The following is a 16,447-nucleotide window of genomic DNA, read 5'->3' on the forward strand; positions in this document are numbered from 1 at the left end:
GTCACTGAAATCTTTGTATTTGCTCTGATTCTTGTATCCTGCATTCCCAGAATCATTGCAATGAGTCTCCCTTTTCCTTGAAGTCAGTTGGAGTTGGTCTCCTCTCAATTCAATTCAGACTTGGTTCTAGATCCTTCACTCCCAGACACAAACAGAGGCACCCATTTGTTTCAGCACCATTACGAGTGAAACCCTTTATTCTTTACTGAGAATAGGGTGTGCAGACCACCAAATACAGTTCATCAGCATCCTGGGCAGGAGTGCCCTAAGTGGGAGTGAGTCTGTGTTAGGAGTGGCCTTACTGATTCCTGAATCACTCCCAGCGTTTACACTGCCTGTGCCAGGCCAATCCTGTCATTTCCTCGATCAAAGACCGAGAAATACTGCCTCAGGAAGACGTCACCCAGGGTCCAGGTCTCTGTAGATCTATTCACTCGGGTCCCTCGAAAGCCGATAAAGCAGTCACCGCTAGAATCCTGGGGGAGTCAGAGACACATTCCAGTCAGCCTGAGCCCTTACGTGCGACTCCCAGAAATATCCAGACCCAGCAACGTTCTTGGTTTTTATTTCCCTCTTTTGGTAAGTATCAAGTGGTTTTATGAGCAGCAGGGGGTGTGAGAGTTCATCCAAAACCAAATAGGGCCCATACATGCGGCTGCCATGAGGAAGGTTGTGGTGAGTGGAGGACTGGGAGTTGGGAAAACAGTGGAATGATAAACAACAAAGTCCTACTGTAGAGAGTAAGGAACTATATTCAATAATCAGTGATAAACCAGAAGAAAAAGAATGTATATTTTTTATGTGTATAACTGAGTCACATTGCTGTGCAGCAGAACTTAAGGCGACACTGAAGATCAGCCACACTTCAGTACAATTTTTAGAAAAGAACAAGAGTGTCCATAGTTCTCCTCAGTCCCTGTTTCTTTCCTCCTGATTCTTGCTCCTTGTTTTCTCTACCGAGAATTCAGGTCCTCCTCTGGCATCCCCACAGTCCAAACTGTATTAAAAAACTATTTTTTTATTGGATTATAGCTGATTAACAATATTCTGGGTTTCAGGTGGACACTAAACCAACTCAATTGTATGTAGCTATGTATCCTGGTCCCGAAGATACCCCTCCCATCCAGGCTGTCACATAACTGAGCGGATTTGCCTGTGCTACACAGTAATTCATTGTTGGTTATCCATCTTAAATATAGCAGTGCCCACAACACGTTCATGAAGACTTAGCTCAGTAACTCTGGGAAGCTTCTTTTGGCCCACACTCACCCTCTATGGCCACTCCAGGCTTGGTTGGGTAACGTACTCTGGTTCCCCATTCCCACCAGTCAGTCCGTAGCCCTTATCACCCCTAGTAAGTCCCAAGTGCCCCAGTGCAGAGCACCTTGGGATGCCATTTGCATGGAATCCAGTGCAGTGTTGCCTAGAAGCATTCAACCCTCCATATGTCTCCATGAGTTTGTGGTTTAAGAATTCTTGATTCCCTCTGTTCCTCAAAGCCTTCTTTGAGCCCATCAGCCTGCTATGTACTCCCACAGGGAGCTGACATGAAGCCTCCACCCTGTGCCGGGGTGAGCAGTCACTGTGCACCCTTTATTCACCTTTGTATTCAACATCCTCACAGAGGGGTCGGGTACCCCAATTCACAAAGGGGGCACCTGGCCAGAGCAAGGGGAAGAAGCAGCCGAGATCTAGCGTGACTGTGTAATTTATCATCCAAAGCAGGAAAACTTTGAGAAGGGAAGGGAGACTGTTAATTTATGATGGAGCATCACACTGGGATTGTCCCCAGCCATTCACCTTGTAACATGGCCTATTTCAGGGACTGCTAGCACTGACTTTCATGTTCATGCACCTAAGGATTCAGATTGAACTGAAGCTCTCTGAGGACTGAGGGCCTCAGTGTTCCCCTCGCCTTGTGACTCCCACCATGCCAGCATGGTGTGGCGTCTCCACATTTATTTCAGGATGATCAGTGTCCCAGACGGCCCTTTACTGTCAGGTAGTTGGTTCTGTGGGAGGCACTGGCCCAGCCACAAGGCTCAGAGCATCTGCAATGGTGTGACATGGCCTGCAGAGGGCGTCCTCCTCCCAGCAGCAGCCCAAGGGTTCCTGCAAGCTCCAGTTTGAGAACCAACCCTCAGTATTGCCCCCTCACCTTGATGGTGTAGGCTTGAGCTGGCACTGGGTAGTTGATGCCGTTGATGGTGAAGTCAATAGAGGGCAGGGTATTGACCACAGAACATGATACATAGTGCTATTAGAGAGAGAGGGAGAGAGGTTGGCCCTGGAGATCCTTGATGTGTGCGGTGACTGGGAGTGACCCTGGGGCATGACCATTCACCTTGGTGGTACCGAAGAGCCTCAGGATGTTATCGACCAGTCTTCCTGGGCCAAGGATCAGTGACGTCCCAGTGTCCACAGTGGCCTCACAGCCGTCATTACAAGCAATAACCCGACTGTTCATGGAGATGCTGACAGGCAGTGGAACAAAGTGGTCATCGAGGTCACTCTGAGTCTCCCCAGACCTGCCTCATTCCCAACTGTCTCCTAAACAGCCCTTTGTCTCTTGCCCTGACTCTCTTCATCTGCTCTTGACACTTCACCTCCCTTGACATCCTTGAATGCGGTACTTGAATACACCAGGATGTTTTGTACCTTGACACAAGCTGGTCTTCCTTCCTAGAAGACTCCCCTCCCCTTTGACTAGCAAATTTCTTCTCATCTTCCAGACTCCAGCTTAATTGCACTGTTTTCAAGGAAGACTTTCCCCTGGTGTTTATCAGTCTCCTCTCTTGGTCACTCTGTGTAGACCCTTCCTCACATCTAGCATGTACCAAAGTTACAATTCATTAAGTGTGCATGTCATTTCTGTGCATCTGCCTTCTTAGATGTGAGGGCGAGTTTTATTCTCATTGCCTCCCTAAAGTGCCTGACACACAGTGGATGCCCAATGTTTGTCTGTTCAATGAGTGAATGAAGACTGAAAATAATGAGAAACATCCACACAGCTGTATCCGGTGGGGAACAAATAATGGGTCGAACACAGAGTGAAGATGGAGATTTGCAGGTGCAGCAGATTCTCATAGTGGAGGGAGAGACAGGCTTCTCTGTGAGAGGGTGTCTCCCAGCACTGCTCCTACAACCAGCTCAGGCCCTGAGACCCTGGCCAGGAAATACATGACTAGCCTGTGGAAACTCCAAGGACATGTCAGCTTTTGTCGGAGCGTATCACACAGAATCCTATCAGATATTGCCCCTTGTCCTCAAGTCACTCCTGAATCCCACCTTTCTGATTCTCTCAGTTATAGCCCCTGCCCCACTCTGTGCCCAGGGATGTGGGGTGTCTTTCTTATTAGTTGCTTTCACATTTTAAGACTGCTGCCCACCTCTCTCCACTGCTGGGTAGCTTCTCCATAAGGAGACCAGTTTTCCCCATTTTCTGAAGACTTTCCCTGTTTCTAAACTGACATTTATCTGTACTGAGAACTTGCTTGGTCCCAGGTAGCCCTGGACAGTTGGTCATCTTATAACGCTGTCCAGGCTGGGGAAATCCTCCCTGATCTTGTTCACCACACTGCAGAGTCCTCTGAACATGCTCGCTGCCTCACAGGGCAGTGGATGAAGTGCTCTCCCAGCTTCACAGACCTCTCTGGACCCTGTGAGGACCCTGATCAGAGCCCTGGTCAGGAGGCCTGGGGATTATGAACCCATGGGCTGTTTGTGTATTGATGTGCTTGTGTGTTTATTTGTATGTGTGTTTGTATGTGTCTCTGTGTGTGCTACTGTGTCTCTGACTAGCTATGCATGTTTATATGTGTCTCTGTGTATGTTTGCTAACAAAGGTCCATCTGGTCAGGGCTATGGTTTTTCCACTCGTCAGGTATGGATGTGAGAGTTGGACTCTGAAGATAGCTGAGAGCCCAAAAATTGATGCTTTTGATCTGTGGTGTTGGAGAAGACTCTTGAGAGTCCCTTGGACTGCAAGGAAATCCAACCAGTCAATCCTAAAGGAGGTTAGTCCTGGGTGTTCATTGGAAAGACTGATGCTTAAGCTGAAACTCCAGTACTTTGGCCACATCATGCGAAGGGTTGACACATTGGAAAAGACCCTGATGCTGGGAGGGATTGGGGGCAGGAGGAGGAGGGTACGACAGAGGATGAGATGGCTGGATGGCATCAGTGACTCGATGGGCATGAGTTTGAGTAAACTCTGGGAGTTGGTGATGGACAGGGAGGCCTGGCGTGCTGCAGTTCATGGGGTCACAAAGAGTTGTACACGACTGAGCGACTGAACTGAACTGAACTGAACTGTGTATGTTTATGTGTCTGCTTGTTTTTTCCATGTGTCTCTGTGTCTGTCTATGTCCTTGTGGGTGGTGTATATGTCTCTGTGTCTATTTTTCTGAGAGTGCATTTGTATGTGTCTGCCTGTGGTCATGTACAGTAGTGGGAGCATTTTTGGGGCTGACCCTCAGAGGGAGAGGCTTACCGGTCCATGCGGACACGCCATTTGCCCACTTGGATCAATGGTACCCAGTTGAGTGTTCCCTGGTAGTAGGATTTATCCACCCCACCAAACATCACCACACTGCCCTCTGGCTTGCTTCTGTAGAGAGAAGACAGCGGGGGGATCCTTGGAGGACAGTAAAAACAGCACTGTCTGAGAGCTGTGCTTGTCTACCCATCAAGGCCCTAATAAGGTGCCCATCTACAGATGCAGAAATCGAGTTAGGAGCGATTGAGAACCAGACTGAGGTCGGTTCCTGGCTAATGAGTGACATAGAGGAGGGTAGAAGCTGAGTCACCTGGATGGGCTCCACCCACTATATCTTCTGAAGATGCCCGGGACCTCCTGTGACCTGAGTGCTCAGACACCCTCAGAGGACAGGGTGCTGAAGCATTTTGGCTTTCCCCTTGTCCACTTTGTCATTTTTCAGGAAAATCAAGGCCTGCAAGTGCTAAGGGTGTGGGATCAGGTCACCCAGAGTTGTATCCACTGGCCTGTGACCTCTACTGTCCAAAAGGCCCCACACTCAGAAGGGACCCCACCTCTGTTCTCCCTGTCTTGAAATTGCTAATATTTCATGAACAAGTGGTCCCACACTTTTGTTTTGTGTCCCACACTTTCATTTTTTACTGGCTCTTGCAAACTGGGTAGCTGGTGCTGGGCTTACAGTGAAATGCTAATGAGGAAGGAAACATACCCACCATCGTTCTGCTTCCTTATCAAATTCATAAGCAAATCCTAATGCCTTTTCCTTCAACTTGATTCCCGTTGCCTTCCGTTAGTCTTCCTCCTCATTCATCCCTCTAGAAAAAGTTACTGATCTTGAGCCCAGGAGCAGGGTTGTATTCCAATAAAATGTTATTTATAAAAGCCAGTGGTGGAGCCAGGTAGGGTCCTGGGGTCATAGTTATCTGGGATTAGATTATCTCTCAGGATACTTCTTTGTCAAGTGTTTTATAAATTTCCTACAACTGAAAGTGAATTACAGATAATTTGGAGAAACTGATTGTCCATCTCAGACTTACTTGCTCAGGTAGAAGGCAAAGACAGGCTCCGAAATGGCACCTTGATTCTTCAGGTTGTCAAAGATGGGGATACCTCCAATGAAAGATATGTTGGGGTAGCTCAAGCCCAAGACGCCATCAAAAGGCATTCCCTCAAACCCGGAATGCTCCATGCTCAGACCAAATGGCTGGTCAGTACTTACAAGGTCCCCAATCTGTGTGAGAGAAGAGTGATCCCACTTACAGATCGGTGAAGTGGGGCTACGACTGAGCTGGGGTGCATTGCCATTAGATCCTCAGAGACGAACTGAGGCTGTGCTGTGTCTTCGGTGGATCTCAGGCAGTTATACCAAGCTGGGAGGGGAGTTAGGGTTCCATTTGTGAGAGGCTGTGAATTTTAAAACATCTGCCCCTCTGAAAAACACCACCTGAGTGAGTCAAATTGGCCTCGTGGCTTCTGTACAGGTGGGGCAACCGAGTCAGGCCAGGTCCCATCTGTGCCCCCTTGTGGACAAAATGAGCCGCGAGCAAGGCAACCTTCTCTTTGGCATCACTGTGACCTAATGACAGGAATGGACTGCAGTCTCTGTAAGGTACTGTGGATTCTGCATCTGTCCAGGAAAACAGAAGCTGAAAACACAATCTTACTTGCAGGGATCTATGAAATTCCTGCCTGGGGATTAACTTTTGGGTATATGTGTGTCTTTGTGTGAGTGTGTATGAGAGAGAAAGAGAGAGTGGGAACTACTCAAGTACTTTGGGGGAGGCAGGCCATAAGTTTTGTTGGACTCTCAAAGGACCCCTAGAGTGAGAACTCATGTATCAGACCCCCTTAAATTCTCAGGCCTCCAGTTTCCCAGTCTGGATACCTGAAGCCCTTGACTGCCCCGAGGTTCCCCAGATCAGTTTTATCCTGTCCCCAAACACCCCACAGAAACTTCAGTCCTGAAAAGCCAGCCGAGCTCCACTGTTTACCACATGTGTGTTCTCAGCAAGGTCCTTGCTGTCTGCACCTCAGTTTCCTCATATGTCTCATTAGCTAATCAGAGTAACTGCTGTGTGGGGTTGTTGCAGGACTAAACCACTTATCACCTGAAAGTGCCTGGAACAGTCTGAGAATATAAAAGTGGGTGCTTGTCCCCCTCTTCTCGCTCCCAGCAAAATGAACCTTGAACTGCTCATGGACAGAGAAGCTGCAAGAGCCCATCTCAAGCCACTCTCTGGGTTAGCTAATCTGAGTGCTCATGTGTCACCAGGGGCACTGCCTCCCCAGGGACAGGATCCTGTGGGTAAGATGGCCAATATCTACGGGAGTTAGGCTAGGAAGGGTCCTGCCAGAAGGTCCTGAATCTGTTTTGCAAGCAGTGGTTACTCCATAGCCAGTTGACTTAGCATTTGTTACACTCTTACCCGAACGGTGTCATGAACAACAACTCCCTTCATCCACCCAGAACTGTATCGGATTCTGAATCTCCTTTGGGTAGACCGGAAGGTGGAAGACTCATGATGTCTGAACAAAACGTGTGAAGCTGCAGACACAAGAGATAAGTGTCATCAGGTGCCAAGGGTGCAAATCAGGGTGGCAGGGCAATGGAACGATGGTCTGGGTACGGGGTGTCTGTACTCACAGCAGAGTCGGCTGGTGCAAAAGACAGAGTGCACCCACAAGTCAGATGAGCCTGTGTCAAAGACAACCTGGAATTCCTGAGGGGGTGTTCCAATGGTGATGTTACCCGCATATACTGTCTACAGGGAAACGGAGGGAGTGGGTTAGTGCAGAACTGGCTACCCTCTATTCCCACAATCATGGCTCTCTCTGGATGTCACATATGTCTTGAGATCCCTTTCTAACTACCATGCAGCTCACTGAGTTTGGTCACAGAGGTGCCTGCATTTGATATATTTTTCCTGTGCTACATGTTATGCAGGATATTGACTCTATGACCAGGTGTTGAAGTGGTACCTCCTGCTTTGGAAGCACAGAGGCATATTCACTGGACCTCTAGGCCTACTGGACACCCAGGTGCCTTCATTTGAGAAGCTCTGTAGTCTCTTCAAACCCAGCCTTAACACCCCCTTCTCCAGGACGCCCTTCTTGATCAACCTCAGCCACTCCCTCTAAACTCAGAACACATCCAATCAACACCACACAGGTGACCCTTTCATTTGACATCTATTTACTAATATGCCTACCTCTCAGGCTGGCATGAGCATCCTTGAAGACAAAATAAACCCTTTTTCTAATCTATAAACAGTAACCACAGTGTTATATACTTATGGCCTTACACGGAATATGGGTTCAGTAACTTTTTACAGCTGTGGTTCTTGCATCTGTGGAACCTGAATTCCTCTGCCTGGGGATTCACAATTGCTTTGCCGTTGGTTCTACCATTTGATCAGTGACGGTTCCCTCTTCATCTGTAACTGACTGACTCACTTATTTCAGAAGGAACAATCTCCCTCAAACTAATGACACATCTTTGACAAAGAAATGGATATTTACTTTCCACCTGGTAATTGCCTGGCCCAGTCATAAAGACAAACAGTTGAGGATGAGAGTGTGTTCTCCTCTGGGTGGGGTCCCTGTTTTCCAGTGTTTCTGCCTCCTGCAGGAACCCCAACCCCCACTTCCCACATGGCACCTCAAGATGAGCCCCAGTGCTAGGCTAGAGCACCAGGGGGCGCAGTGGAGCACCATCCTCCCAAAATACTCACATCCTGGCTATTTCTCAGGGGGTGAGTAGTTATATTTGAGCCAGGAGAAGAAGTCTGGTACAGTCTGTAAGCATGTTCCTTCAGGAAATTGTTCAGCATGATTTTTTCACTGCGGGTTTTTCTCATGATCTTCACCCTCTTTAGAGGTATTCTTTACCGAGCATTTGACAAAGAAAACAAAGAAGTTACAATTAGCTGCCAGTGTTAAGTTAAAACTGTCATTGTAATGGCCCTGTGTATTTTCTAATCGTTTTTATGAGGCACATTATTATCAGAATTTTATGCATGCCACGGCAAATACATAGGATTGATTACAGGTTATGTTCTGCAATCTGGGACAAGCCATATGACCATGGGGTGTCTCAGTCTCCCCTTCGGTACAATGGTGGAATGTAACAATACAAACCCTCCAAATAGAATATCTTGGGGATAAATGAAGTGATGGATATAAGGTATCTGATAAATAGGAAGTCTCAACAATGACAGCCATTAGCATCGCTGGTGCCATTGCACCGTATCCTTCTCATAGAACCTCAAGGAAGGAGGTAGAAGGAGGACTCTTATGCTCTTTTACAAGGGAGCAATTTGAAATGCAAGAGGTTACTGAGTTGGCTGTGGTCACACTGCTTGTCAGATGTAAAACTGTATATCAAACAGTGTATATTTCTCCAAGTTGAGAGAAGAGGGAGTTGAAAGAAGAATCCAGGAGATAGGGAACAAGTAAGGATAATTCAGAGGCTCAATAAAGAAGGATGAGCCAAATGAAAAATTAAAAGAAAACAACACAGAGACAAATACACTCACAGAGACTTCCAAAGAGATGGAGAGGTAAATGATAATGATACAGAGATGCAGACATAGACATATACACACTGAAGTAGATAGGGAACAAAGAGGACTTGTTGAATAAAATGTAGAAAAGTGCTATTCCACAGGACCACACCTACATCTGCATAGACTGTGCACTGAACAGTTGTTAGGAGTTGCATTTTCAATTGGTCATGACTGGACCCCAAGAACTGTGCCACCATGAAAATCTACACCAAGCCCCTCGGGATTCACAGTTCATAAAGCAAGGTACTTATCAATAAGTAAGGGTTGAATTTCAAGACTGTCAGGGAAATATTCATTCCCATCTAAACCTAATGGGTGGAAGAATCATCAGGTGAAAGGAAAAATCTGAGAAAGGAAGATGATTTTGCTTACAGTCCCCATACTTACTTGACTATGCAATCTGAGAAGGCCACCAGCCCGAGGAGCACAAGCCACTTCATGCTTCTTTCCTGGCTCCAAGTACTCGGGGAAATTCGGGTTCTTAGCATGCAGTGGTGACCGGAAGCCCCTAGTTATATATGCTATGACTTACCCTAGTTTTTCCCTTTATGCCACTAATAGATCTGATAAAAACACAAAGCTTTTGATAAAATCTTTACCTTCATCAGTGTCCTTGGTGAGTGGACTTTGAAGCTTCTCAGAATACAGACAATTCAACTGTAATTTCTTCCTTGAAGCTTTGCTGGAAAATCTAACTGATCTGCATGGACATCTAAGGAGATGGAGAACCTTGCCTACTTGGAGAAAAATCATGAAACATCTAAGAACATCATGAAAATGGTAACTATGGGACATACTTGACATTCATGGTTTCATGTCATCTTCCTAGCCACTTCATGAAATGTGCATTCCTGTCTTAGTTGGAGAGGAGATTGCTAGGAGAATAAGTTGTCAAATGGCAAAGTAAAGACTTCAGGGACAGCCCAGGGACATACAACTAGCCTTAGGTAGTGGGTCAAATGGCAGAGACCAGGGGCACCTGTGATGCCAGTCTGCATCAAAAATTTGGGGCAGAGCAGTACTTCCATTGAATAGGTTTCAGTATTGGAAAAAATGTCATATTCATCCACAAGATATTTTATATCATCCAACAAACATACAAGGAAGAACTGTGTGCTGGGTTCTGGGTTAAAGGCTTCAAAGTCAAAGTTGATCAAGACAAAAGTAGTCTTTATCTTAAGAGAGCCAGCAGTCTAGTTCTCACAAACTCATGGCCCCAGGAGGCAAAAGAAATGATAGTAGGACTAGATGGCCATGCTGGACCCTGATCCCTGGGAGCAGCCTTTCCTCCACTTAAACCATGCTGAAAGCAGGCCAGTTGGCCATGTTTTCACGAGAATCAGAAGTTTGGATATTTATGTACAATCTACTGATTTTAATGTTAGCAACTAATTTTTTTTCCCCCGAAAAAACAGTGGGAACGAAATCTCCACAACAATGTGCTGGAATCAGCCTTCAGTCTCTGCAGGTTTTTAAATCTAGCCTAGACTTGGCAGTGCAGTGAGGACAGAAAGGAATGTAATTCAAGTTCGTTGATTTAAAAAGAGACTGAATGCATACTGAGCATGTTTGTTTCCTTTCTATTTATAAAGAATGATCATTGGGGACATGCAAACCAACAAATTTAACTGCTGAAGATATCTGGTTATATTTCTAATAAAATTTCCCCTATAGGGTCTATACCATGAAAAACTTTGTCTGCCAAAGCAAACACACAAAAAAATAATTTTGAAATGTCTTCCCAATCAAAGAAGACAAGACACCTGTGGAAGCCAAGGTAAAGACAACCCTGTTTAATGACTCATCCAGGACTCCCAGGGCCTATTCCTGCATGAGATCTATCCAGGCATGTCCCTTGAATACAACAGGAGCCTCTCCTGCTGCCAGCTGTATGTAGGTGTGGCTCTGTGTCTTAATCCTCATTTTTGCATATTGTTTAAATTCTATTTTGGTGGTTAAATCTCAACAGGGGATACATTACATCACTGACAAATGACACACATATATGCCCTTAAAACTATGGTCTTGGAGAAGATTTTTTTTTTTTTCATTTATTTTTTTATTAGTTGGAGGCTAGTTTTTGACACTATTGTAGTGGTTTTTGCCATACATTGACATGAATCAGCCATGGATTTACATGTGTTCCCCATACTGTTCCCCCCTCCCACCTCCCTCTCCATCCCATCTCTCTGGGTCTTCCCAGGGCACCAGCCCTGAGCATTTGTCTCATGCATCCAACCTGGGCTGGTGATCTATTTCACCCTTGATAGTGTACTTGTTTCAATGCTGTTCTCTCAGAACATTCCACCCTCGCCTTCTCCCACAGAGTCCAAAAGTCTGCTCTATACATCTGTGTCTCTTTCGGTTTTGCATATAGGGTTTACGTTACCATCTTTTTAAATTCCATATACATGTGCTAGTAAACTGTAGGTGTTTATCTTTCTGGCTTATGTCACTCTGTATAATGGGCTCCAGTTACATCCATCTCATTAGAACTGATTCAAATGAATTCTTTTTAATGGCTGAGTAATATTCCATAGTATATATGTACCATGGCTTCCTTATCCATTCATCTGCTAATGGGCATCTAGGTTGCTTCCATGTCCTAATAATTATCAACAGTGCTGCTATGGACATTGGGGTCCATGTGTCTCTTTCGATCTGGTTTCCTCAGTGTGTATGCCCAGGAGTGGGATTGCTGGGTCATATGGCAGTTCTATTTCCAGTTTTTAAGGAATCTCCACACTGTTCTCCAGAGTGGCTGTACTAGTTTGCATTCCCACCAACAGTATAAGAGGGTTCCCTTTTCTCCACACCCTCTCCAGCATTTATTGCTTGCAGACTTTTGAATAGCGGCCATCCTGACTGGCGTGTAATGGTACGTCATTGTGTTTTTGATTTGTGTTTCTCTGATAATGAGTGACGTTGAGCTTCTTTTCATGTGTTTGTTAGCCATCTGTATGTCTTCTTTGGAGAAGTGTCTGTTTAGTTCTTTGGCCCATTTTTTGATTGGGTCATTTATTTTTCTGGAATTGAGCTGCAGGTGTTGTTTGTATATTTTTGAGATTAATCCTTTGTCTGTTGTTCGGTTGCTATTATTTTCTCCCATGCTGAAGGCTGTCTTTTCACCTTGCTTATAGTTTCCTTTGTTGTGCAAAAGCTTTTAAGTTTCATTAGGTCCCATTTGTTTATTTTTGCTTTTATTTCCACCATTCTGGGAGATGGGTCATAGAGGATCCTGCTGTGATTCATGTTGGAGAGTGTTTTGCCTATGTTCTCATCTAGGAGTTTTATAGTTTCTGGTCTTACATTTAAATCTTTAATCCATTTTGAGTTTGTTTTTGTGTGTGGTGTTAGAAAGTGTTCTAGTTTCATTCTTTTACAAGTGGTTGACCAGTTTTCCCAGCATCCCTTGTTAAAGAAGTTGTATTTTTTCCATTGTATATCCCTGCCTCCTTAATCAAAGATAAGTTGTCCATAGGTACGTGGATTTATCTCTGGGCTTTCTATTTTCTTCCATTGATCTCTCTATCTGTCTTTATGCCAGTACCATGCTGTCTTGATGATTGTGCTTTGTAGTAGAGCCTGAAGTCAGGCAGGTTGATTCCTCCTGTTCCATTCTTCTTTCTCAAGATTGCTTTGGCTATTCAAGGTTTTATATATTTCCATACAAATTGCAATTATTTGTCCTAGTTCTGTGAAGAATATCATTGATAGCTTGATAGGGATTGAATTGAATCTATAGATTGCTTTGGGTAGTATAGTCATTTTCACAATATTGATTCTTCCAATCCATGAACACGGTATATTTCTCCATCTGTTTGTTTCTTCTTTGAATTTTTTATCAGTGTTTTATAGTTTGCTATGTATAGGTCTTTTGTTTCTTTAAGTAGATGTAATCCTAAGTATTTTATTCTTTTGGTTGCAATGGTGAATGGGATTGTTTCCTTAATTTCTCGTTCTGTTTTCTCATTGTTAGTGTATAGGCATACAAAGGTTTTCTCTGTGTTAGTTTTATATCCTGCACCTTTACTGTGTTCTCTGATTAGCTCTAATTTTCTGGTAGATTCTTTAGGGTTTTCTATGTAGAGGATCATGTCACCTGCAAACAGTGAGAGTTTTATTTCTTCTTTTCCTATCTGGATTCCTTTTACTTCTTTTTCTGCTCTGATTGCTGTGGCCAACATATCCAAAACTATGTTGAATAGTAGTGGTGAGTGTGGGCACCCTTATCTTCTTCCCAACTTTAGGGGAAGTGCTTTCAATTTTTCACCATTGAGGATAATGTTTGCTGTGGGTTTTTCATATATAACTTTTATTATGTTGAGGTATGTTCCTTCTATTCCTGCTTTCTAGAGATTTATCATTAATGGATGTTGAATTTTGTCAAAGGCTTTTTCTGCATCTATTGAGATAATCACATGGTTTTTATCGTTCAGTTTGTTAATGTGGTGTAATATATTGATTGATTTGCGGATATTAAAGAATCTTTGCATTCCTGGGATAAAGACCACTTGGTCATGATGTATGATCTTTTTAATATGTTGTTGGATTCTGTTTGCTAGAATTTTGTTAAGGATTTTTGCATCTGTGATCATCAGTGATATTGGCCTGTAGTTTTCTTTTTTTGTGGCATCTTTGTCTGGCTTTAGTATTAGGGTGATGGTGGCCTCATAGAATGACTTTGGAAGTTGCCTTCTGCAATTTTCTGGAAGAGTTTTTGTAAGACAGGTGTTAGCTTTTCTCTAAATTTTTGGTAGAATTTATCTGTGAAGTCATCTGGTTCTGAGCTTTTGTTTGCTGGAAGGTTTCTGATTATAGTTTCGATTTCCTTGCTTGTGATGGGTTTGTTAATATCTTCTATTTCTTTCTCGTTCCAGTTTTGAAAGTTATACTTTTCTAAGAATTTGCCCATTTCTTCCAAGTTGTTCATTTTATTGGCATATAACTGCTGGTAGTAGTCTCTTATAATCCTTTTTATTTCAGTGTTGTCTGTTGTGATCTCTCCGTTTTCATTTCTAATTTTATTGATTAGGTTCTTCTCCCTTTTTTTCTTGATGAGTCTGGCTAACGGTTTGTCAATTTTATTTACCTTTCCAAAAAACCAGCTTTTAGCTTTGTTGATTTTTGCTATGGTCCTTTTTATTTCTTTTTGCATTTATTTCTGCCCTAATTTTTAAGATTTCTTTCCTCCTGCTAACCCTGGGGTTCTTCATTTCTTCCTTCTCTAGTTGCTTTAGGTGTAGAGTTAGGTTATTTATTTGACTTTTTTCTTGTTTCTTGAGGTAAGCCTGTATTGCTATGAACCTTTCCCTTAGCACTGCTTTTACAGTGTCCCATAGGTTTTGGGTTGTTTTGTTCACATTTTCACCCGTTTCCATGCATATTTTGATCTTTTTTGATTTCTTCTATGATTTGTTTGTTATTCAGAAGTGTGTTATTTGGCCTCCATGTGTCGGAATTTTTAATAGTTTCCCCCCCCCCCCTGTAATTAAGGTCTAATCGTACTGCATTGTGGTCAGAAATGATGACTGGAATGATTTCAATTTTTTTGAATTTACCAAGGCTAGATTTATGGCCCAGGATGTTTATGGCCCTGGAGAAGTTTCTGTGTGGACATGAGAAAAAGGTGAAATTGATTGTTTTGGGGTGAAATGTCCTATAGATATCAATTAGGTCTAGCTGGACCATTGTGTCATTTAAAGTTTGTGTTTCCCCAGATCTGAAAGAGACACATGCACCCCAATGTTCATCACAGCACTGTTTATAATAGCCAGGAAATGGAAGCAACCTAGATGCCCATCAGCAGACGAATGGATAAGGAAGCTGTGGTACATAGACACCATGGAATATTACTCGGCCATTAAAAAGAATTCATTTGAATCAGTTCTAATGAGATGGATAAAACTGGAGCCCACTATACAGAGTGACGTAAGCCAGAAAGATAAAGACCATTACAGTATACTAACACATATATATGGAATTTAGAAAGATGGTAATGATAACCCTATATGCAAAACAGAAAAAGAGACACAGATGTACAGAACAGACTTTTGGACTCTGTGGGAGAAGGCGAGGGTGGGATGTTTCAAGAGAACAGCATCGAAACATGTAAATTATCTAGGGTGAAACAGATCACCAGCCCAGGTTGGATGCATGAGACAAGTGCTCGGGTGCTCGCTGGTGCACTGGGAAGACCCAGAGGGATCGGTAGAGAGTGAGGTGGGAGGGGGGATCGGTATGGGAAATACATGTAAATCCATGGCTGATTCATGTCAATGTATGGCAAAACCCACTACAATATTGTAAAGTAATTAGCCTCCAACTAATAAAAAGAAATGGAAAAAAATAGTTTGTGTTTCCTTGTTAATTTTCTGTTTAGTTGATCTATCCATAGGTGTGAGTGGGGTATTAAAGTCTTCCACTCTTATTGCATTATTATTAATTTCCCCTTTCATTGTGTGTTATTTTTTGTTTCTCCCTTTCTGCTTTTAATATTTGTTCTTTGTGTTTGATCTTTGTTAATTTGATTTGTATGTGTCTTGGGGTGTTTTTCCTTGGGTTTATCCTGTTTGTGACTCTCTGTGTTTCTTGAACTTGTGTCACTATTTCCTTCCCCGTTTGGGGGAAATTTTCAGCTATTATCTCCTCGAGTCTTTTCTCATGGCTTTTCTTTTGTCTTCTTCTTCTGGGACTCCTATGATTCAAATGTTGGGGCATCTCACATTTTCCCAGAGGTCCCTGAGGTTGTGCTCATTTTTTGTTTTTTATTCTTTTTTCCTCTCTGCTTCATTTATTTCCACCATTTTATCTTCCACCTCACTTATCCTATCTTCTGCCACCATTATTCTACTCTTGGTTCCCTCCAGAGTGTTTTTGATATCATTTATTGCATTATTCATTTTTAATTGACTCTTTTTTTTATTTCTTCTAGGTCCTTGTTAAACATTTCTTGTGTCTTCTCAATCCTTGTCTCAGGGCTATTTATCTGTAACTCTATTTGGTTTTCAAGATTTTGGATCATTTTTATTATCATTATTCTAAATTCTTTTTCAGGTAGATTCCCATTCTCCTCCTCTTTTGTTTGGCTTGGTGGGCATTTTTCATGTTCCTTTATCTGCTGGTTATTTCTCTACCTTTTCATCTTATTTAGATTGCTGTGTTTGGGGTGGCCTTTCTGTATTCTGGTAGTCTGTGGTTCCTTTTTATTGTGGAGGTTTCTCCCAGTGGGTGAGTCTGGACATTTGTCTTGTCGAGGTTTGCCGGTTAGGGAAGCTTGTGTTGGTGTTCTGGTGGGTGGAGCTGGATTTCTTCTCTCTGTAGTGCAATGGAGTGTCCAGTAGTGAGTTTTGAGATGGGTCTATGGGTTTGGCGTGACTTTGGG

The 16,447-nt window shown here is 43.5% G+C and overlaps 1 protein-coding gene across 1 annotated transcript; it reads right to left on the reverse strand.

Annotated features, from left to right (window-relative positions):
* Positions 1 to 326: 326 nt before the first annotated feature.
* LOC122430692 (pregnancy-associated glycoprotein 1-like) lies at positions 327 to 9,503 on the reverse strand. Its single transcript, XM_043451536.1, has 9 exons — positions 9,451 to 9,503; positions 8,230 to 8,380; positions 7,143 to 7,260; positions 6,925 to 7,043; positions 5,536 to 5,729; positions 4,493 to 4,609; positions 2,315 to 2,474; positions 2,159 to 2,257; positions 327 to 476 (listed from the first exon to the last, which is right to left on the reverse strand). Exons 1-9 carry the CDS (start codon positions 9,501 to 9,503, stop codon positions 327 to 329), a joined length of 1,161 nt encoding a protein of 386 aa, XP_043307471.1.
* Between the last annotated feature and the right edge of the window lie 6,944 nt (positions 9,504 to 16,447).

The sequence above is a fragment of the Cervus canadensis genome, chromosome 29 (assembly GCF_019320065.1).
Source record: "Cervus canadensis isolate Bull #8, Minnesota chromosome 29, ASM1932006v1, whole genome shotgun sequence".
In the NCBI taxonomy this organism is placed as follows: Eukaryota; Metazoa; Chordata; class Mammalia; order Artiodactyla; family Cervidae; genus Cervus; species Cervus canadensis.

What these genes read in the sequence shown, in the direction of transcription:
- LOC122430692 (XM_043451536.1), bottom strand. Translation starts at nt 9,503, where the DNA reads ATGAAGTGGCTTGTGCTCCTCGGGCTGGTGGCCTTCTCAGATTGCATA. An exon ending in TTGCACCAGCCGACTCTGCT is followed by an intron (nt 7,044 to 7,142) that starts GTGAGTACAGAC and finishes TTGTGTCTGCAG; the next exon opens with CTTCACACGTTTTGTTCAGA. An exon ending in CTCAAGCCTACACCATCAAG is followed by an intron (nt 477 to 2,158) that starts GTGAGGGGGCAA and finishes TGACTCCCCCAG; the next exon opens with GATTCTAGCGGTGACTGCTT.